Source organism: Chiloscyllium punctatum, chromosome 19 (assembly GCF_047496795.1).
Source record: "Chiloscyllium punctatum isolate Juve2018m chromosome 19, sChiPun1.3, whole genome shotgun sequence".
Taxonomy (NCBI): domain Eukaryota; kingdom Metazoa; phylum Chordata; class Chondrichthyes; order Orectolobiformes; family Hemiscylliidae; genus Chiloscyllium; species Chiloscyllium punctatum.
In genome coordinates this window covers 74,099,804-74,122,604 of record NC_092757.1, presented here as the reverse complement: position 1 = coordinate 74,122,604, position 22,801 = coordinate 74,099,804, and the positions used below count along the sequence as shown (strand labels likewise).

The window sequence follows — 22,801 nt, the reverse complement described above, 5'->3', positions numbered from 1 at the left end:
CAACAAATGCAAGAATGTGGAATGGATTAGACTTCTTAAATTCCTCATCACTAACCAATCGATACTCATCTCTCATCTTTTAGAAATGTCATTTTTTCTTTGAATTTTATTCTTGCAAGATGTCCTGATAAGTGCAAGACAAAAGCTTTGATGAAATATCTCTTATTCCAACAATTTTCAATAATTCTGTCCTACCTAGTGACTGTGTACCTGAGACAGAGATAAAACAAAAAAAAATTAACCGTTGGATCTCTCCCTATCTTACCAACATTTTCACCATTATGTTTTGAAGATATGCCTCCCTACTGAGGTTTGTTCACTTCGCTACACTTCTACTTCTGCAGCATATTGCTTCTATCCCTGCGTCGACCTTATTGAAATCCTCTTCTCTGCCTGTGCCATCTTCAGATTTGACTCTTTTCTCCTGATTGCCTCTCATCTTCCATTTCAATTAACTTCAGCTCATTCAAGCTCTGCCTCCATCCTAGACTGGACCATCCCATTCACCTCTTGCTAATCTGCTTTGGTTCCCAGTTCCCTGAAGTCTTAAATTTATTATTATTGTCCTTGTACTTCCTCCTTCCCCTATCTGGATAATCTCCCTAAATCCCGCATCTTCCTTACCCTTCTTTATCCAGATGGGTTGTCTTACAGTGGCTTTGCTTCTGTTATCTTTCCCTTCACTTCACCTCTACTAAATCTGTCTTTTGCTGTCTGTTCCTGATCCCTGAGACATTCTCTCCAAACCCATTCTATGTCTCCATTTCCTTTCTTTATTTAAAACTTACTTTAGGTACCCACCTCTTTTGGACATCATTTAGTTCATCCTTTCTATTTCATCCTTTAGCTTGTTGCCTTTTATTTTTGTTTTTTGGAAGTACCTTGTGATATTTCTGTACATTGTAGCAGAGACTTGGATTTTTAATGTAAAGGTCCATGACGGAGTAGTTGAAGTTACTGAATTGCATACTCTGTTCAGCCAATCTAATTCTCAGACTGGCAGAGTGACAGAAAGATCCTAGCTTAAGCCTTGTTTTGCAATAAGCAGACTGCCACTGTCATTCTCTTGGTCGTTCCAAGTTTTAACTTTCTTTGTGATTTGTAGTTTTTCTGTTCTGTTTCAGCCCTGGTTACTGTCTCTTCAGTGTTCATTGTTCGCAGCAACAATGTCAGATCAGGATCCAGCAACCAAGCTTCCAGACCTGCAGCCAAGCTGCCAGCACTCCAAGTTCATCATTGGTTCTGTGTCCGAGGACAACTCTGAGGATGAGATTGGAGCAGGCAGCATCAAATCAGATATTTTGGAAGACAAGGAGCGATCGTTATCACCCTCCTCTGTAAACTCTGACAGTTTGTCTGATCTGTGTCTGGGCAATGATGGTATTGCAGTACAAATGAGGTAATGTCAGAATGAATGTTTTCCTTTCTGTTTGTGTGAAATGCTGTGTACCAATTTTGATTTTTGAGGCAGGGTATTGTCACTGTTTCTTGCTTACTGAGCCAGGTACTCTAATCAAGATTTCAGGCATTACGTGCTTGCTTCCTCTGTATCTTGTGTTCAGCAAGGAGCTAACAGTGCTGTTACCCTTTGCAGTACTGGGATAACTACTGAACATTGCTTTTTCTTTTGAGAATAAAGATTCTAGTAAAATAGAGTATCTCTTTCATTTTAATCTTTTAGGGGATCTGTTTAGGTGTACAGAACATAATGTGAAAGTTTGCAGATGTCTACAAAGCTAGAAACTAGTAAACAATGTTGAAGTTAGATACACACATCAAGAGAACATTGGCAGACTGGTACATTGGTTAAGTGCATGACAGATAAAATTAATCACAGAAGTGAGAAGTGATTCATTTTGATTGTCAGAAAGAAAGGCAATGTGGGCTAAATGGAGCAGTTTTAAAGGGGATTTGGGAACAGAGATATTTTGTTTCCATCATGTCGTTTCAGCAATTTTCACCCAGTGGCTCTTTTGAAGTGTTGATTCCTTGTCATGGGCTCGTCATTGTCCCTTCTGTGTCGTGATATTTGGTGGCAGAAGTTTGAAAGAGCTATTTGTCTGTGTCCACCTAATTTCAGGAATTGCCCTTGATATTCCAGTCTACCTTATTTTGGTTGCTGGACAGTCACAGCTGCCAACTCTGGCCTTTTGCTGAGTTTGCTGATTTCAGTAAGGGCAGTGGTGCCAAATTAGTAGTTGATCTGAGAGACCCAGTTTAGGAAAAAGGAATTAGCTCAGTTTAATTCTTGAAATATTTATGGGTGCATGTGTGCATTACGATACACAGTATGAATGTGAAATGATTCTTGGATAGCACTCAACTTGACTTCTCTGAATAGACTGCTGGCATTAATTTTCTATGCTGCATCATGACTTGAGTGAAACATCAGAGCGTGTATCCATCCAGGGAACTGAGCTGGGCAATTCACTGTGTTAAGGTTTTTAGGGGAGAAATTGGTAGGGCAATAGGGAGGTGCGGTGAAGTGGTGGGAGTGTGGTTTGTGACAGGGAGTAAGAATACTGGAGACAATTGGATTGGAATTAATAGCATTGCTGTGCTCCTAAAGCAGTAAAATACCACAGTGTAATTACAGTGTTTCCTGGGATAAACCAAGGAGATATTTGCATAAATTATGCTACATTCCTTTACTGAGTGAAATGGTTAATAGCAGAGTAGCTGATTGCCTACAATGAAGTATATGAGGTAAAAACAATGACTGCAGATGCTGGAAACCAGATTCTGGATTAGTGGTGCTGGAAGAGCACAGCAGTTTAGGCAGCTACTTGGATGCTGCCTGAACTGCTGTGCTCTTCCAGCACCACTAATCCAGAATACAATGAAGTATATGCCAGATCCTACATACAGGATGGGAAGAAATATTCAAAAACCAATTTATTTCCTAAATATATCTGGCTATCACAGATTATAACATGAAAGGAGACCTGGATTGTTTCTAGTAGAGCTGTTCAACTGATGCAAGTTCTCTGTTCTTTTTGATGGCCTAGTATTGTTTTTCCTTCGCATATATTGTGAGCAGAGGTAGTGCCCCTGCCCTGGACCAGGAGACCAGAGTTCAAGGCCCAACTGTTCCAGTAGGATGTGACAGCACCTCTCAACAGATTGATAAACATACTTTCTCCATCTATTTGTTTTGGAAATATTAATTTTGGATCTGATTCCACCAACCTTTTAGATTGTGAATTTCAAATTATAATAACTTACTATTTGCTTTAAAAGGTTTTGTTGTTTTGCTTCTGGTTCTTTTGTCAATTATTTTAAATCTGTCACTTCTCATTCTCAGCTCTTCTGCTTATGGAAACAGTTTTTCCTTATCACCTTTATCAATCTCCTCTATGGTGAGCATTCCAAGCTTTTCCAGTCCCTCCATGTAACAGGAGTCCCTCATCCCTGCTACCATTGTAGTAAATCCCTTCTACACACTATGTTGAAGCTAAAGTGTGTCATCCTGAAATGAACATATAGTCCAACTGAGGGCTCACCACTATAAGGCTTCGCATAATGTCCTTAGTGTTGAAATCTAATCCTCTATTAATAAAACTAAGGATCATACATGCTTCTTAATAGCCTTTTGTCCCCTGTTCCCTTTAAGGTATACACAGTCCCAAAGGTCTCTGCCTGCAAATGCTTTAAACCTACGCTATTTAGTTCACATTACCTCTCTGTCCTACTGATAAAATGTACCATTTGACACTTCTTTGTCAGATTTCATCTGTCATGTACTTAACCAATTTACTAGTCTACCTATCTGCTTCTGAAATCTGTTTCTCTTCGATTGTTTTCTGCATTTCCAAGCTTTGTATCATCTACAATCTTTGACATTATGTTGAGCGTACCCAAGTCCAGTTAATGTATTCATATATGTCAAAAAGAACAGTGATCCTGATATGCCACCCTTCACTCTAATAAGCAACCATTCACTATGACTCTGCTTTCTGTTCCTTAGTCAGTTTTGTGTCCATGCTTCACTGTTGCTTTTGTCCTTAATTACGGTGAGTAACGTGCCACCTGACTCCGTAGAGTCTGGCCTTCGTCTACACGCCACAGGTCAGGAGTGTGATTGAGTACTCTCCACTTGCCTGGATGAGTGCAGCTTCAACAACCCTTCAAGAAGCTAGCCATCCCTAAAGGGCAAAGCAGCCTGCTTGATTGGCACTGCATTCACAAACATCCACTACTGACACTCCGGTAGCAGCAGTCTATTATCTACAAGATGCGCTGGAGAAATTTACCACAGAGCCTTACGCAGTACCTTCCAAACCCACAATCACTTCTATCTCGAAGAAGAAGAACAGCAGATACGTGAGAACTCCACCATTTGCAAATTCTCTTCCAAGTCACTCACCATCCTGACTTGGAAATATGTTGTCATTCCTTTACTGTCTCTGAATCAAACCTGGGATGCCATCCCTAATGGCATCGTGTGTCAACCCACAGCAAGAGAATGGCAGCAATTCAAGAATGTCAAGCGGTTTACTTGCTCAAGGGCAACTCGGAGATAAATGCTGACTAGCCAGCGATGCCATGTCCCACGAGTTAATAAAAACAAATAACTTGATCAAGTTACGGTTAGAGGTATAGGAGAGAAAATAGGATAGTTTCCCTTTTGCCACTTCTTGAATGAACAAAGACGGTTGTGTTTTAAAAGGGGGATTTTAAAATGTTTTAACTCTGTGATTGTTACTATTAAGAAGGCTGAAAAGATTTCTGAAACATTTATCCTTATATAAACTTAATATTCAATTCCCAAGGTGCATTCAGAAAACTGCCCGCTCTGTCATACAGGCATACAGTTAAGAAAAGATGATTATCAAAATGGCAGCATGCACTTGGGTCTTAAGTCTAAAACAATCACGGTCACAATTGCTTCTCTTGAGATGAAGTCTTGAAATGTTGTCCTACATTTCTTTGTTTGATTCACTGAAGAAATAGAAGTCAGGAGGTTGAGGATGGATAGTTTGCAGTAGCAGGTATTTTTGGCTTTCCTCTTGTTGAGGGCCATTGATTCACTGCAGTGGTCACCTGGTTTGGTTGTTCAAATAGGTAGATAGTAGGCCAGCCCTGATTCTGTATCTCCTGAAGAATTTTAGCAGTCTTGTTTCTGTGCTGGTTTGGATCCATTGCTCTTTTTGCTGCTGCTTCCAAAAATGTCTATTATCAGAAACCTGGTTTTTGTTATGTGACTGTATTATTTGTTTCCAGTGTTCTCAGAAGTAGTCCCTGATGAATTAGCTATTGCCACACAAAAATGACATGCCAATTGCATATCCTTGTGATAAAGTGAGTTTTCTCTGCATCTATTCTCTGAAGCTGGGAAGTCTACAAGTCCAATATGAACTTCTTTGCAATTATTTTTAAAAATGGAAGCCATTAATGCAAAGGAAAGCTTTGTCACATTTTAATGTCTAGATATTCAGGCTAGCTTCTTGGGTCTTGCATATAGGTAGAGAAAGGAAACGATTTCCTGACCTTTCAACCTCATTTTGTTTTCAAAACTAAAATGTCTGTTCTCCCTGTTGCTTTGAGGTGAAATGTTCTTGTCAAAAAAAAGTGGTCAGGCCAAATGACACGAGCATGTCATTAATCAAGCACAACTTGTGTTACCCACCCCACCCTCCTATTTATCTTTCAGCACCTTTTCACACCCCCGCATTCCAGATGAAGGACTTATGTTCAAAACATCGATTCTCCTGCTCTTTGACTGCTGCCTGACTTGCTGTGCTTTTCCAGCGTCACACTTTTTGACTTTAATGAATTCATGCTGATTTGAATGTATTAGCTGATACTTTATCTCATGTTGATTTGTTTAGGGTGGGATTATTATCTTTACAAGTTCCCTTCACTCTTGACCTTTGGGTTGCCTCATCTGTTTTGAGTGTATCACTTTTTTCAAACAGAAATGCCACGTTTTTAGATTCTCCCGGTTCCCTGAAACTACCCACATATTCAAGGGGCATTGGAAGAGTATGAATGAAGCCTCTAGTTTTATCTTCACTCCCTAGATACAATAACTGAGAGTGCAACCCAAGTGGACTGAGTGATGCCTACCACCTTACATTCATTACATTTAATTTTAAGCAATAAGATATAGGACCCCAAGTAGACCATTCAGTCCATCGAGTCCACTCTGGCCCTCTGAGACCATTTGATAATCCTTGATTTCACTTACCTGCCTTATCCCGGTAACCCTTAATGCTTAGAAATCTGTCCATCTCAGCCTTGAATATAATTAATGACCCAACATCGACAGCCCATTGCAGTAAATAGTTCCACAGGAAAAAAGTCTTCCTCATTTCTGTCTTAAATGTCTTTACTAACATTATGCTCTCTGGTCCTAGACCCTCCCAGAAGGGAAAGTAATGGTTCCACATCTATGCTGACAAGCCCTGTAAGAATTTTACATTTTCAATAAAGTCTCCTCTCATTTTTCTGAACTGCAATGAGTACAAGCTCAACCTACTCGACTACTTCTCATAAGAAAATCCAAGATCAACTTGGTGAACCTTCTCTGGACTGCATTAAATGCCTGTACGTGTTTCCTTAGGTAAGGGTATGAAAACTGTTTACAGTACTCCAGCTATGATCTGACTAGTTCATTGTATGGTTTTGGCAAGACTTTCTCTTTTTATTGTTTCTTCCCTTTGAAATAAATGTCAACATTCCACTTACCTTCACTAATACCTGGTGAACTTGGATGCTAGCTTTTTTTGTGACAATCTCTCTTTGCTGCGGCCTTCTGCAGTTTGTCCCCATTTAATAATGTTCAGCTCTTCAGTTCTTCCTTCTAAAGTGTATAACCTCATATGTTCCTACATAATGTTCCATCTGCCAGATTTTTACCCACTCACTTAATCTGTCTCTATCTCTCTACAGACACCTTGTGTCATCCTAATTTACCTTGTCACCAACTTTCGTGTCATCTGCAAAGTTGGCTACACATTCACACAGTGCATTGGTTGTCATTATTGTCGTTGTCACTGCAACTGCAGGGGACAAACTCACTGGCTCTGGCTCGCAGTGGCTGAGACATTACTTCAAACAATTCCGTAGTGATTTGCCTGTATTAATGAGCAGGAGCAATAAATTTTCAATTATTTTAAGTTGGTTAACATCCTAGGATTGCAATTTTCTTTCTTCCCAATTCCTAACACTCATCCGTGCTCTTTCCAATCCCTCGCTGCCCCTTTCCCTCTCACTGCCATGCTACCTCACTGTGTGTTGTCACTGAGAATGGTGGATTAATTGGCAAATGTTAGGGAGGCCAGGAACAGGGCAATCAATGAGGTAACTAGTGGGGTGCAGATGTTTCCTTCAGCACCAGCAGGATTGTGCGTGCTTATATGGGTGGAATTAGCACTGACTTTCTGCCTGTACAATGATACAAGTAGTGCTGACTTCCTCTGGCGGGGTGGGGGAGGTGGTGGGAGTGGTGGGATCCATTATTTTTATCCTATTTAATATCTCCACTGCTTCCTGTCATTTGAACTACGTCGCTAACATCTTCAGTTATCATGAAGATGGGTGGGTGTGTGTGTGTGTGTGTCTCATTTTGTATCACGGTCGTGATCTCTGCCTTGACAACAAGATGTTCTGTTTGGTCCATAGTACTTCTGGGTCCCCTTTTATGATAGCTCCTAATTTTGTTCTTATACTCCCTCTTTGTCTTTTATTTATTTATTTTGATCATATCTCTGTGTTTATATTTGGCATGGCCAAGTTAAGTACTTTGCACCAGGCTTTGCTAGAGATGAGGAACCTTGTTCTCTATTATTATATGGTTGTCCAATTATATTAATTAAGGCTCCTTTTTTTTTCTGTTTCACCTTAATCTCGCTACCATTAGTTATCCAAAGTACTCTTGCTTTAAATTACATTCCTCTACCCTTTCTGGAAATGTTCCTGTTCATAGCCATCCGTCTCTTCTTTGAAGATTTCCCATTGGTAACTTACTGTTTTGTCGATTATTTTTGATCCATCCACGTGACCAAAGTCGATTTCCTACTTGAAGTTAGTTCTCCTCCAGTTAAGTATGTTTGTATTTGAATAAGCCATGTTCGTTTTTGTAATCTATTCTAAATATGATGATAACATGATCACTATTCTCTAAATGTTCTGAATGGTACCCCACTTCCTCCATTTCATTCCCAGAATTCAGCCTATTGCTGCTTCCACACTGCGCTGGAAGCATATTGACAAAATGTACTTGTATATAGTTTGAACTCCTTCCTCTGTTTGTCCTGTACAGATATTATGTTAGTTTATATTATAATAGGGAAGTCCTCTGTTATCACATTTTGTAGTTCTTGCATCTCTGTATTTTGCCTGTAAAGCTACTACTCAATCTCTGTCAGCAATAATTTTCCTCATTCAAATCAAACTTGAATATGCTGCAATTATGGCTTGACTCTGGCTTGTTGGTTGTATAACAGACAATCTTTGATCCTGACATAAGTCTATTTTTAGTAGTAGTCAGCAGGGTTTACTTAAGGCCAAGTCTAATAGTTTCTGCAGACCGTCTGTTTTGAATTGTGATGCAACATCTGATCATCCGATCTGTCTTGCAAAGCTCAAAAAAGCTGTGGATGTTTGCTGAACTGGGTCATGAACCTGAACAGAATCCCCTGCTATAACCTCTGAGCTGCTTTATCAAACAGCAGACATACTTGAAAATTATGAAACTCTATGAGCTATCTTTGGAAGTTTACAATGCTTCAGCCTGATTTAAGTGCAAGCCACATTTTTTTTGGTCAACTTCTTATGCTAACTTTCTCCCTGGTGTTTGAAATCCATTTGGAGGTTCTGGCTCTCTGCTCCAGGATTTTACCCAAGATGTAATTATTTCTACATAAGTCTTAACCATGAATGTTGACATGCGGTGCAAGAGTATAAAGCTGAGCCCAATTATGTGAACAGTTCCTACTGAAATTTCTGCACACCAGTTGTGAGAGAGAACCCTGTTAGGAATTCTTTTTTTTTAGTCTCCATTCTAATCCAGGGAATGTGCTCCTAGCTCCTGTTGAAGTACTAAAATAGCTGTTATCAAAATCACCAGTTGTATCATATCTGAGATTATGACAAATGTAAATGTTCCTTCATTGTTTTTCTCAGTTTTTTTTGAAGCCTTTGAAACAGTTGGTTATGCCACTGTTGCAGTTTATTGTCTGTTTTGTATTGTATTTAGATGGCTGGTCCAGCTCATTTTTCTGGTCTGTTGGAAAGCCCAGGATGTTGAGCAGGGGATTCGGCAATAGTACTGCTATTGAACTCAAGTAAGAATCTCTCTTTCTCACTTTTTTTTCTTTTTTCTCTCTTTTTTTCCCTTTTTTTTTCTCTTTTCCCTCTTTTTTTCTTTTACCCTCTTTTTCTCATTTTTTTTTCTTTCTTTCTTTTTCTCTTTTTTTCCCTCTTTTTTTTTCTTTTTTCTTTTTTTTTTCCTCTTCTCTCTCGTCTCTTTTGTCCCTTTTTTTTCTCGTCGCTCTCTCTTTTGTTTCTCTCTCTTCTCGCGCTCTCTTTTTTTTTCTCTCGCTCTCTCTCTTGCTCTTTTTCTTCCTCCCCCACCCTTCCCCCCCCCCACTTCCCCACCCCGCTCCCCCTCCCCCTCCCCCCTTCCCCTCTCCCCTCTCCCCTCTCCCTCCCCCTTTCCCCCTCCGTTTCTCCCTCCCGTTTTCTCCCTCCCGTTTTCTCCCTCCCGTTTCCCCCCTCCCGTTTCCCCCCTCCCGTTTCCCCCCTCCCGTTTCCCCCCTCCCGTTTCCCCCTCCCGTTTCCCCCCGTTCCCCTTCCCCCCCTTCCCCCCTTCTCCCCCCCCTTCCCTCCCCCCCTCCCCCCCTTCCCTTCCCCCCCTCCCTTCCCCCCCCTCCCCCCCCCCTCCCTTCCCCCCCCTCCCCCCCCTTCCCTTCCCCCCCCCCTCCCCCCTCCTTCCCTGCCCCCCCCTCCCTTCCCTTCCCCCCCTCCCTTCCCTTCCCCCCCCTCCCCCCCTTCCCCTCCCCCCCTTCCCCTCCCCCCCTTCCCTTCCCCCCCCTTCCCTTCCCCCCCCCTTCCCTTCCCCCCCTTCCCTTCCCCCCCTTCCCTTCCCCCCCCCTTCCCTTCCCCCCTCCCCCCTTCTCCCCCCTTCCCTTCCCTTTCCCTTCTCCCCCTTTCCCCCCTCCCTCCCTCCCCCCCTCCTGCCCCCCCCCTCCCTGCCCCCCCCTCCCTGCCCCCCCCTCCCTCCCCCCTGCCCCCCCCTCCCCCCCCGCCCCCCACTCCCCCCCGCCCCCCACTCCCCCCCGCCCCCCCCTCCTCCCTCCCCCCCGCCCCCCCCCTCCCCCCCGCCCCCCCCCCTCCTCCCTCCCCCCCCCTCCCTCCCTCCCCTCCTTCCCCCCCCCCCCTCCCTCCCTCCTTCCCCCCCCCCTTCCCCCCCCCCTCCTTCCCCCCCCTCCTTCCCCCCCCTCCTTCCCCCCCTCCTTCCCCCCCCCTCCTTCCCCCCCCCTCCTTCCCCCCCCCTCCTTCCCCCCCCCCCCTCCTTCCCCCCCCCCCCTCCTTCCCCCCCCCCCTCCTTCCCCCCCCCCCTCCTTCCCCCCCCCCCTCCTTCCCCCCCCCCCTCCTTTCCCCCCCCCCTCCTTCCCCCCCCCTCCTTCCCCCCCCCCTCCTTCTCCCCCCCCCCCTCCTTCCCCCCCCCTCCTTCCCCCCCCCCTCCTTCCCCCCCCCCTCCTTCCCCCCCCCTCCTTCCCCCCCCCTCCTTCCCCCCCCCCTCCTTCCCCCCCCCCCCTCCTTCCCCCCCCCCTCCTTCCCCCCCCCGTCCTTCCCCCCCCCCTCCTTCCCCCCCCCCTCCTTCCCCCCCCTCCTCCTCCCCCCTCCTTCCCCCCCCTCTCCTTCCCCCCCCCTCTCCTTCCCCCCCCCTCTCCTTCCCCCCCCTCTCCTTCCCCCCCCCCTCTCTTTCCCCCCCCCTCTCCTTCCCCCCCCCCCTCTCCTCCCCCCCCTCTCCTCCCCCCCCTCTCCTCCCCCCCCCTCTCCTCCCCCCCCCTCTCCTTCCCCCCCCTCCTTCCCCCCCCCCTCCTTCCCCCCCCCCTCCTTCCCCCCCCCCTCCTTCCCCCCCCTCTCCTTCCCCCCCCCCCTCTCCTTCCCCCCCCCTCGTCCTTCCCCCCCCCCTCTCCTTCCCCCCCCCCTCTCCTTCCCCCCCCCTCTCCTTCCCCCCCCCCTCTCCTTCCCCCCCCCCCTCTCCTTCCCCCCCCCTCTCCTTCCCCCCCCTCTCCTTCCCCCCCCCCCTCTCCTTCCCCCCCCCCCTCTCCTTCCCCCCCCCCTCTCCTTCCCCCCCCCTCTCCTTCCCCCCCCCCCTCCTTCCCCCCCCTCTCCTTCCCCCCCCCCCCTCTCCTTCCCCCCCCCCTCTCCTTCCCCCCCCCCTCTCCTTCCCCCCCCCTCTCCTTCCCCCCCCCTCTCCTTCCCCCCCCCCTCTCCTTCCCCCCCCCCTCTCCTTCCCCCCCCCCCTCTCCTTCCCCCCCCCCCCCTCCTTCCCCCCCCCCCTCTCCTTCCCCCCCCCCTCTCCTTCCCCCCCCCCTCTCCTTCCCCCCCCCTCTCCTTCCCCCCCCCCTCTCCTTCCCCCCCCCCTCTCCTTCCCCCCCCCCCTCTCCTTCCCCCCCCCCTCTCCTTCCCCCCCCCCTCTCCTTCCCCCCCCCCTCTCCTTCCCCCCCCCTCTCCTTCCCCCCCCCTCTCCTTCCCCCCCCCTCTCCTTCCCCCCCCCCTCTCCTTCCCCCCCCCTCTCCTTCCCCCCCCCCCTCTCCTTCCCCCCCCCCTCTCCTTCCCCCCCCCCTCTCCTTCCCCCCCCCCCTCTCCTTCCCCCCCCCCTCTCCTTCCCCCCCCTCTCCTTCCCCCCCCCTCTCCTTCCCCCCCCCTCTCCTTCCCCCCCCCCTCTCCTTCCCCCCCCCCTCTCCTTCCCCCCCCCCTCTCCTTCCCCCCCCCCCTCTCCTTCCCCCCCCCCCTCTCCTTCCCCCCCCCCCTCTCCTTCCCCCCCCCCTCTCCTTCCCCCCCCTCCCTCCTTCCCCCCCCCTTCCCCCTTCCCCCTTCCCCCTTCCCCCCCTTCCCCCTTCCCCCCTTCCCCCCCCCTTCCCCCCTTCCCCCCCCTTCCCCCTTCCCCCCCTTCCCCCTTCCCCCTTCCCCCCCCTTCCCCCTTCCCCCCCCTTCCCCCTTCCCCCCCTTCCCCCTTCCCCCCCTCCCCCCTCCCCCTCCCCCTCCCCCCCCCCTTTCCCCCCCTCCCCCCTTCCCCTCCCCCCCCCCCCTTCCCCCCCCCCCCCCCTTTTTCTCTCTCTCTATCTCTCTCTCTCTCTCCTTTTTCTCTCTCTCTCTCTCTCTCTCTCCCTTTTCTCTCTCTCTCTCTCCCTTTTCTCTCTCTCTCTCTCTCTCTTTTCTCTTCTCTCGTTAGACATTGTCTAACACTTGTCTAGCCTGAATGTATTTACACTTGTCAGCCCATATCTGAATATTGCCCAGTGCTTGCTGCATTTGGACACTGTTTCAATATTTGTGGAGGTGGGAATGTTGCCAAACATGCAACCATTAGCAAACACTCCCACGTCTGACTGTATGACAGGAGGAAGGTCATTGATGAAGCAGCTGAAGATGATTGACTCTGATTCTAGGACTCTACCCCGAGAAACTGAAGTGCTCTTCTGGCACATTGCTAGCGTTCTTACTTTTGGGCTAGAAAGACTGAATTCAATACTCCAGAAGTGTGTTATAAAATGTCTGAACAGGTTGATTAAAAATATCTACCTTGAGGCAATCCTATTGTGAAATCCTGGGGGTGAGGTGATTGATCTCCAAGAACTACAGCCATCTTTGTGTTGTTATTACTCTATTCAATGAACTGTTCCCATTTCATCCCCATGCCCCTGATTCCCATTTGCTTAGTTTTTCCTAGGGCTTCATGTAATTGAGGGCAGGAACTCTCACCTCATCATTGTAGTTCATCTTTTTTTTGTCCAAGTTAGGACCAAGACTTTAACATCTGTGGAAGTGCTTTTTGTTTATTTTTAAATTTCTTGCCAATTTCAGATTAGATTAGATTACTTACAGTGTGGAAACAGGCCCTTCGGCCCAACAAGTCCACACCAACCCGCCGAAGCGCACCCACCCAGACCCATTCCCCTATATTTACCCCTGCAACTAACACTACGGGCAATTTAGTGTGGCCAATTCACCTAACCTGCACATTTTTTGGACTGTGGGAGGAAACCGGAGCACCTGGAGGAAACCCACGCAGACACGGGGAGAATGTGCAAACTCCACACAGTCAGTAGCCTGAGGCGGGAAGTGAACCCAGGTCTCTGGCGCTGTGAGGCAGCAGTGCTAACCACTGTGCCACTGTGCCACCGTGCCGCTCTAAATGATGGTCCTGTGAGCAGGTTATTGTTTTGCAGATGTTGCTTGTTAGCACTGTTGAGGACCCATTGCATCACTTGAATCGAGGCAAGACTGGAGCATAATTGACTAAGTTAGATTTGTACTCCTTTTTTGTACACAGGATGTACCTGGGCAATTTTCCACATTGTTGGCAAAATGCTGTATCGTAAATGTATGGGAGCAGCTTGTTTGGGGCATGGCCCGTTCTGAAGTGCACTTCTTCAATAATGTTATCAGGACCCATAGTCTTTTCAGTCTTCCATTTTCTTGATATCAGGGAGACTGAATCAAATTGCTTGAAGACTGGCATCTGGGATGAGGGGACCTCACGAGTAGGGTGAGATGGTTAGGAAGTTTCCTTTCCCATGCATCACTTTAATTTCTTGAGACTTCTTGCAGTCCGGACTACAATATTGACTACTCCCAGGACCCCTCTTTCCCAAATGTGTGCCACTGTGCCTCAACTTTTTGTGCATCTGTCCTTGCAGTGGAACAAGACATATTCAGGGATGATGGTGCTGGCTGGGACATAGTGTATCTCACAGAGTCATACATCACAAACAATGTTGTTTAGTTACTTGATTAGTTTGTGGAACAACTCTCTCAACTTTGGCACAATCCCCAGATAAAGACGACTTTGCACGATTGACAGGGTTGTTTTTTATCTTTGTCATTTCTGGTGCTCGGCCAATGCTGGGATTTTTTTCTGGTTTCTGTCCTTCCTTCAGCTTTCTAGTGGCTTGAATTCAACTGAATGGCTCATGAAGACTTCTCAGGAAGACTTTGCATTGCTGTGTGTCTGGAGTCACATGTAGGCCAGCACATGGAAGGATTGCAGAAATGTTTCCTTTCAAGGAGTACTATCAACTGGGCCTCTGCCATTTGGAGAGAGACAAGAAAGCAATGCCCTCTCATAGTAGACTGTTGGTGAACCAGATGTGTTTTATGATAATCACCAATGGTTACACAGTCAGCATTAGTCTTCTCTTTGATTCCAGATTTTTTTTATGGAGTTCAAATTTCACTGTCCGTGACCCCAGAACATTAGCCTGGATTTTTGGATTACCAGTCCAGTAACATGGCTACCAATTCCACTTGGCTATCCAGCTATAGGACCTTCTGTTCTGTTAAGCCATTAAACAGTAACTGTTATTGGTTAATTTTATGAAGACCCCAAAATTTCTCCTTATTCTCATTGAATTAGGATAAGGGTTTTCCTTAAAACTTTGGTCAAACATTTAATCTTTGTTACATGAAGTTTTTCACAGTAAATCATACTTCCAGAGTAGTTGTGTTTGTGATATTGCCAAACTCTGGGAGGTTCAGCATCCCAGACCCTAATTAAAAGTATTGTACCTGTGAATCAGTTTTGATTTCTTTTTTGATGGAAGTGTATGTGCTTGTTCCGTTTGGTGTGTTAATCAAAAATAATGTGGTCAACTGGCCCAATTGAGCAAATTGATCTTTTCTTCCATCCAGACTAGCTTGTCAGTGAGATCAGAGAATGTTAATGTTCTTAGCTGCCAAAGGGAAACGATCACTTCAATGCATTTCTCATGTGTAATATTCTTTTGGTTGATAATTTTACTAAAATAATCAAAGTTGATACAAAGGGCTAACATTATTGGCACTTCCCTTAGAGTCCAATTTAAATTAAGTTAACCCTCAGCCAACACCAAATTGGGAACAACACTGGTGTTAATTGGCTGCAGTCTGTAGCACTGTAATGTGGTGTTTGCCCAACAGTAAAGCAAGGTGAGGTAAGCAGCTGAACTATATATATATTTGACTTGAAATACAGCATGCATTTTGAGAAATTGAGTGGAGTCAATTGAGGCAGCACCATTATTATTGAAGGTGTTTTTTTGAGTGGTAGACAGGGTAGGGAAAAACTTATTGCAATTTTCCAAGTTCGGGTTCAGTTCGATTTAATCTGTGGTTGTATAATTGACAGTGTATTTTTAATATAACATCAATTATTCAGGACAACAAATTCACATTTATTCAGGACCACATTTAAATAAACAACACAATAGCAGTTTTAAACAAGAATTCAAATTAGGAATTAAAATTGAGCAACTAAATTATGAGGAAAATATATTGCAGTTGAAGCTAATTTTTGATTTTACAGATATACTTTATATCCAATAAATCTAGTCTTCCTACTTTCCTCTTCTCACTGAAGAACTATTTTTTACATTAATTGGTCTGTTCATCATAAACACATTCTTAAGTAGTGTATCTTGTGTGGGCAAATGGGCTGTCAGTTAGTTATCAGGCATCTGTTGCAAAAGTGTTCTTCTATCCTGTTCACTTGGTTCACCAATAGTGGTCAATCTATTATGAATGTATTTTGTAGACAGTTAAAGCTGTTGCTGGAAAGGTGTTTCATTTTTTGGTTTTCAGTCACATGATTGTAGATATTCAGTTTATTGATTGTGGATACTTTTTTATTCAATTCCTCTCCTATGCATAAAATGGTTCCTTCTATTGCCACCAGTTTGTGGTGGTACGCACTGTTGAGAAGTAGAAATAGTTACATAGCAAATGAGACACTGAGATTTCTGTTCATTTTTTGGTATATGATATTATTTTTTCTAATAAAAATGATTTGCTAAAAAGTACCAACGTTTGAGACCATACTCTGCAATGTTAAAAACAAATGTGTTAATTGGATTTTACAGCAGATCTGCTGAAAGAGAATATGTAGTGTCAATAAGGTTAGGACCTTGTGGGATATTATGCTATACAAGAGCATGGTGACATTACTGTCTGAGCTGTCACTAGAATAAAGACCACTGATGTACTATTAAGACATCAAACACTTAGGGATGTTGTGAAAATAGCAGATTGGAATTTTAGGTTTATTTCTAATATTGCACAGCAAAAATTGAAAACAAGAAATTTTGAACTTCAAAAATATTTTGTTGTCACTTATTTTGCTTTTATTTCTATATCCTTTTCCTCTGACAAAGTTCTCTTGGTAAGTAGTGAGGCAGTTACTCCATGATGTAATATTCTTTGAACGGAGGCAAATTAGCAGCTGAGGAGCACTGCTATAGCTGCAGAGACTTAGTATGTGAAGCATCCAATCAGCAGTGTTTTTGTTTTCTTAATCAAAGGTAAATAACAAGCCAGTTCTTTATGCATATTTAGTGAAATAATAGGCTGGTCATCCTGAGTGATGTGTCAATTATGTTTCCACTGATTTATATGGTTTTTATTTAGTATCTGATGTTCTCACTTGTCAAGGTAAGCAAGGTAACTTCAAACCTCTAGCCACTGCTTTCGTTAGAAAGTGTTTGAACAAGTTTTCACACAGTTGAAATATCGATTGTACATCGATGGATAATTTAGAGCTTTGCTATCATATGAAACAGCTGTTGTACCTGAGATGAACCAATGGCTTGTTAGGATGATTGTGTTGAAATGCAAATATTTTTGTATGATTTGACATGTATAGGTCTGCTCTTATTTTGTCCATACACATGCATGCTTTTTTCTTTTTCTCTCGCTCTCTCTCGCTCTCTCTTTTGTATATTGTGTTTGTGTGTGGATGTGTGTTTCTGTTTACCATTTCAGGTTGTTTCAGAGCTGTGCTTATATCCACAGGCCAAGCATGTGATGGCTGCCCTGTCTTTTTCTACATCTCTTTTCTTTCTTTCAGTTTTTCTTCCTTATTCTCACCTCTCTCTCAAAGTAGTGCTATCCTTCTTTTAATGGCAGTGCAGAGTCAGGACCTCTGCTGGATGAGGAATGAGGAATAGGAAAGTAGATTTGCTATTTTGACCATTTTTTACTTATTTTCCCCATCCAGTCTGAAGAGCTCAGTTGCTGGGGTGTGAATTTATTGACTTGATTGTTCTCCAATATTTCACCCAAATGGCTCAGTGGCATTTGAGCTTATCATTGAATGAGTTTGCCAACTGTACCGCAACCAAGCTGTTTGCTGATGTATAAGGAAATACAGAACTGACTGACTTTTTCCAGGATTGCAGAGAAGTATTGTTGCCCTAGCTAAGGTCAGATAAAGTTGTTCAAATCTGGGACTTTTTTGGACTCTGTCACAATTAGATTCTGCAAGAGCAGAGGTTGCACACTGAAGCCTGACACTGGTTTTAGTGACCATTAATAATTCAGCTATGGGCATGTTTAAAGTTCTACTCCATTGTGGTGAATTTGAGGTACAGCAAAACCATTTGCAGACCAGTTTATCTTGATGTTATGATTTTGCCTGAAGTATTGGATTCAATATAAATTTAAAGTATGAAAAATATTGTTAAAAATACAAATGCTTTTTAGACAAAAACAGCTGCACTGTTAATGTTGCACTACAACAAAAGTGGCCATTGATACTAGACTTGGGAATGGTTGTAATTGGTAGCATGCTTGAGTTCAAATTTAGTGGTGATGTGTTTTGTGTTGGTCCTGCAGCTCCTGTTCGATCTTGCAGATTAATGTGCAACTGCGTGATTATTATTATGAGTCTCCATGGATTACTCTGAAAATAGGTACCAATGATTCTAAAACTGTGTGTCTGTAATGCAGTTTGAGCATCAGTTTTAGGACACAAGCATGCAAGCTGCACATATCCTGTCCTGCAATCAGCCATGCTCATATCTGACTCTTTCCTCCTTGATATTCACCAATTTCCAAATCTATTCCTCCTTGACGCAGCCTGCAACAACATGCCAGGTTATTTCTGTAGGCTTCTCTTGCTCTGTGTCCTCTGGTCATGTGACTTGGACCTCTTGTACAATCCTGCCCCTCACCTTAGGATGGATTCTTCAGGTAGGACCGCCTGATCCTTTGAAAGCCTCTCCTAAGCCTCACAGCTCATCTGCCTACTCTTCACTTTTCAAAGGCTTCTCAAAATCTATTTATTCCGTTAAGTTTTTAATCATTTCTCTCTACTCCCCCCACAAAGGTTCTGCATCCATTGTCAACTCTTCTGATGCATTTCAAAGTGTTTTCTCACGTTAAAGCAGTTTACAAAAAACAAATTCAAGTCAAGACAGTGTTACCACCTCAAAAGTGTGGCGAGCACTGCCTGCTTTGACTAACCACTATTCCTGCTAAATTTGAGTGCACTCCACCCACAGAAGTAACCAGTTTGTCCACTGTCTGGTTTCTACTGCAGTTACATCAATTTTAAACTGAGATGAGTCCAGAGATTCTGGGTGAAGGTGGGAAATTTTGTGAGGGAGCTTATGGGTAGGAGTTGAGTTGTTAAATGTCAGAACATTGACTCTTTCTGACAGTGCTGTATACAGTGTCAGCAGCCTCATTCAGCTCTGACAAGACTGCAATAGACTGCGTCATTGTGCTCAGTGGTAGCTAATTCCTGAGAGTGTGAGCATGAATGAGAGGCAGAGAATATGTATTTGCTTCTCAAAACACAGCTGCTTGTGCAGGCATGCAGGAATAAATTCTGTGGAAGGGGGCTCTCTTGTCAAAATATATTCTCTTCGGGATGTCTAATTGCAGCCAGTTAAACCTGTACAGCTTTTCTACCGTGTAGCAGCCTGTGATTCTCCTCACTGATCATGGAGGATTTTGGAGATGTGAGCCAAAGAATGATATACTACTTACTGCGGAGGTTAGTAGGCGATGTTGTTATAGAATAAAAATATGAAGTGTTAGTCTGCCTATTGCCTAAAGAGTGAAGTTCTGATCCTTGCAGATGATTATGTATCTATTACTGTCTGTTTTTTAAATTTACCAGAAAGTAGGGCTGAGGCCTCAGTATGTTGGATCACTGCAGTACTCTGTACCAAGGGTGCAGTGCCTCCGTATCAATCACTAATCAGTAATTTAAAACAAAATTCTGTGGACGGGGGCTTTCTTGTCAAAAATATATTCTCTTTGGGATGTCTAACTGCAGCCAGTAAAATCTGTCTTTCTCCACTCTCCTCCCAAAGGCTTGAATCTCCTGTTGGAGAGCGGTTCATGGGATCTTGTTTAAGTGGCTGTACTTCATGTAAGAGTCCAGACAGGAAGTATTAGCAGGCTGTTTGACTGCAGAAGGCATCTCCATTCAGTCCAATATTCTTCTCAATGTGATTCTTGTCGTGCAAGCACTTTCTAACCAAAATCAAGAAATAGCAATTGGGAGTGGATGCCTTCACTGATTTAGCTTTCCTAATTTAGTTATACACCTTTTGCTGTAATCTCGATTTGAGACCATATAACTTACCACACAGCAGTTATTGTGGCTGGTCCTTTTCTATTTTGCAGTACCAGACTAGTTGAGTAAGTTAGCTACATTGCCTAAAGGCACAAATCAGTGTGTTGCTTACATGATGCAGTTTTTGTTTACTTGATCCCTTTAGTATTGTCTCTCCAAGGAGCCCAGTCACCTCTCAGCAAAGGCACTTCAGTATAATACTGAAAGATGTGGAAAACAGTCCCGTGGGAGCTCGTGTGTGGGCTCAGTAATGTTGCACTGCCAATTATAGAGTCCTAGAGATGTACATCATGGAAACAGACCCTTCGGTCCAACCCGTCCATGCCGACCAGATATCCCAACCCAATCTAGTCCCACCTGCCAGCACCCGGCCCATATCCCTCCAAACACTTCCTATTCATACACCCATCCAAATGCCTCTTCAGTGTTGCAGTTGTACCAGCCTCCACCACATCCTCTGGCAGCTCATTCCATACCACCCTCTGCGTGAAATTTTTACCCCTTAGGTCTCTTTTATATCTTTCCCCTCTCACTCTAAACCTATGCCCTCTAGTTCTGGACTCCCTGACCCCAGGGAAAAGACTTTGTCTATTTATCCCATCCATGCCCCTCATAATTTTGTAAACCTCTATTAGGTCACCCCTCAGCCTCAGCTCAGCGCCAGCCTGTTCAGTCTCTCCCTATAGCTCAAATCCTCCAACCCTGGCAACATCCTTGTAAATCTTTTCTGAACCCTTTCAAGTTTCACAACATCTTTCCGATAGGAAGGAGACCAGAATTGCACGCAATATTCCAACAGTGACCTAACCAATGTCCTGTACAGCTGCAACATGACCTCCCAACCCCTGTACTCAATACTCTGACTAATAAAGGAAAGCATACCAAACGCCTTCTTCACTATCCTATCTACCTGCGACTCCACTTTCAAGGAGCTATGAACCTGCACTCCAAGGTCTCTTTGTTCAACAACATTCCCTAAGACAGCGGACAGCTGGAACTGACAACCGGAAGCGGCAGATACAAATCACTATAAATGCTAGAGGAAACATCAAGAAGCATTTCACATGAGGCTCCAAAGCACTGAGGATGTAACCTCGTCAGGGCGCGAAATGTCTGCAACACAAATTCCCAGCTCGGCGAACAGAACCACAACACGAGCACCCAAGCTACAAATCTTCTCCCAAACTTTAAACTCCCTAGGACCTTACCATTAAGTGTATAAGTTCTACTAAGATTTGCTTTCCCAAAATGCAGCACCTCTTATTTATCTGAATTAAACTCCATCTGCCACTTTGCAGCCCATTGGCCCATCTGGTCCAGATCCTGTTGTAATCTGAGGTAACCCTCTTCACTGTCCACTACACCTCCAATTTTGGTGTCATCTGCAAACTTGCTAACTGTACCTCTTATGCTCGCATCCAAATAATTTATGTAAATGATAAAAATTAGAGGGCCCAACACCGATCCTTGTGGCACTCCACTGCTCACAGGCCTCCAGTCTGAAAAACAACCCTCCACCACCACCCTCTGTCTTCTACCTTTGAGCCAGTTCTGTTTCCAAATGGCGAGTTCTCCCTGTATTCCATGAGATCTAACCTTGTTAATCAGTCTCCCATGGGGGACCTTGTCAAACGCCTTACTGAAGTCTGTATAGATCACATCTACTGCTCTGCCCTCATCAATCTTCTTTGTTACTTCAAAAAACTCAATCAAGTTTGTGAGACATGATTTCCCACACACAAAGCCATGTTGACTATCCCGAATCAGTCCTTGCCTTTCCAAATACATGTACACCCTGTCCCTCAGGATTCCTTCCAACAACCTGCCCACCACCGAGGTCAGGCTCACCGGTCTGTAGTTTCCTGGCTTGTCTTTACCGCCCTCCTTAAACAGTGGCACCACGTTTCCCAACCTCTAGTCTTCCGGCACCTGACCTGTGACTATCGATGAGACAAATATCTCAGCGACAAGGCCCAGCAATCACTTCTCTAGCTTCCCAGAGTTCTCGGGTACACCTGATCAGGTCCTGGGGATTTCTCCACCTTTAACCGTTTCAAGATATCCAGCACTTCCTCCTCTGTAATCTGGACATTTTTGCAAGATGTCACCATCTATTTCCCTGCAGTCTATATCTTCCATATCCTTTTCCACAGTAAATACTGATGCAAAATATTCATTTAGTGTCTCCCCCATTTTCTGTGGCTCCACACAAAGGCTGCCTTGCTGATCTTTGAGGGGCCCTATTCTTTCTCTAGTTACACTTTTGTCCTTAATATATTTGTAAAACCCCTTTGGATTCTCCTTAATTGTATTTGCCTATCTCATGTCCCCGTTTTGCCCTCCTGATTTCCCTCTTTCTTTATACTCTTCTAAGGATTCAGTCGATCTATCCTGTCTGTACCTGACATATGCTTCCTTTTTCTTAACCAAACCTTCAATTTCTTTAGTCATCCAGCATTCCCTATACCTACCAGCCTTCCCTTTCACCCTGACAGGATTATACTTTCTCTGGATTCTTGTTATCTCATTTCTGAAGTCTTCCCATTTTCCAGCTGTCCCTTTACCTCCGAACATCTGCCTCCAATCAGCTTTCAAAAGTTCTTGCTTAAAACCGTCAAAATTGGCCTTTCTCCAATTTAGAACTTCAACTTTTAGATCTGGTCTATCCTTTTCCATCATGAGTTTAAAATGAATAAAATTATGATCGCTGGCCCCAAAGTGCTCTGCCACTGACACCTCCGTCACCTGCCCCGCCTTATTTCCCAGGAGTAGGTCTAGTTTTGCACCTTCTCTAGTAGTACATCCACATACTGAATCAGAAAACTGTCTTGTACACACTTAAGAAATTCCTCACCATCTAAACCTTTAACACTTGAATAACATTGTTGAGTCAATACCTCATCAATTGCATTAAGAGTGGTAGTGGTGATCTTGCAGAAGCACACCTCAGCATGAACCTGTACTGCATCTTCAGAAAACAGTCACTCCAGTTTTAACATTCACACAAATACATTAACTCAAGAAAATCCTGTCAGAACTAACCATTTCTTTTTAGATTAGATTAGATTACTTTACAGTGTGGAAACAGGCCCTTCGGCCCAACAGGTCCACACCGACCCGCCGAAGCACAACTCACCCATACCCCTACATTTACCCCTTACCTAACACTACGGACAATTTAGCATGGCCAATTCACCTAACCTGCACATCTTTGGAGTGTGG

The 22,801-nt window shown here is 44.7% G+C and overlaps 1 protein-coding gene across 1 annotated transcript in view; it reads left to right on the top strand.

Moving 5' to 3' along the window:
* Positions 1–22,801, top strand: part of acaca (acetyl-CoA carboxylase alpha) — a 271,808-nt gene that overhangs the window by 1,155 nt on the left and 247,852 nt on the right. Inside the window, exon 2 of the mRNA XM_072589677.1 lies at positions 1,125–1,399. Coding sequence (XP_072445778.1) covers positions 1,167–1,399 — 233 coding nt within the window. The 5' untranslated portion in view covers positions 1,125–1,166. The remainder of the gene's footprint in view (positions 1–1,124; positions 1,400–22,801) is intronic.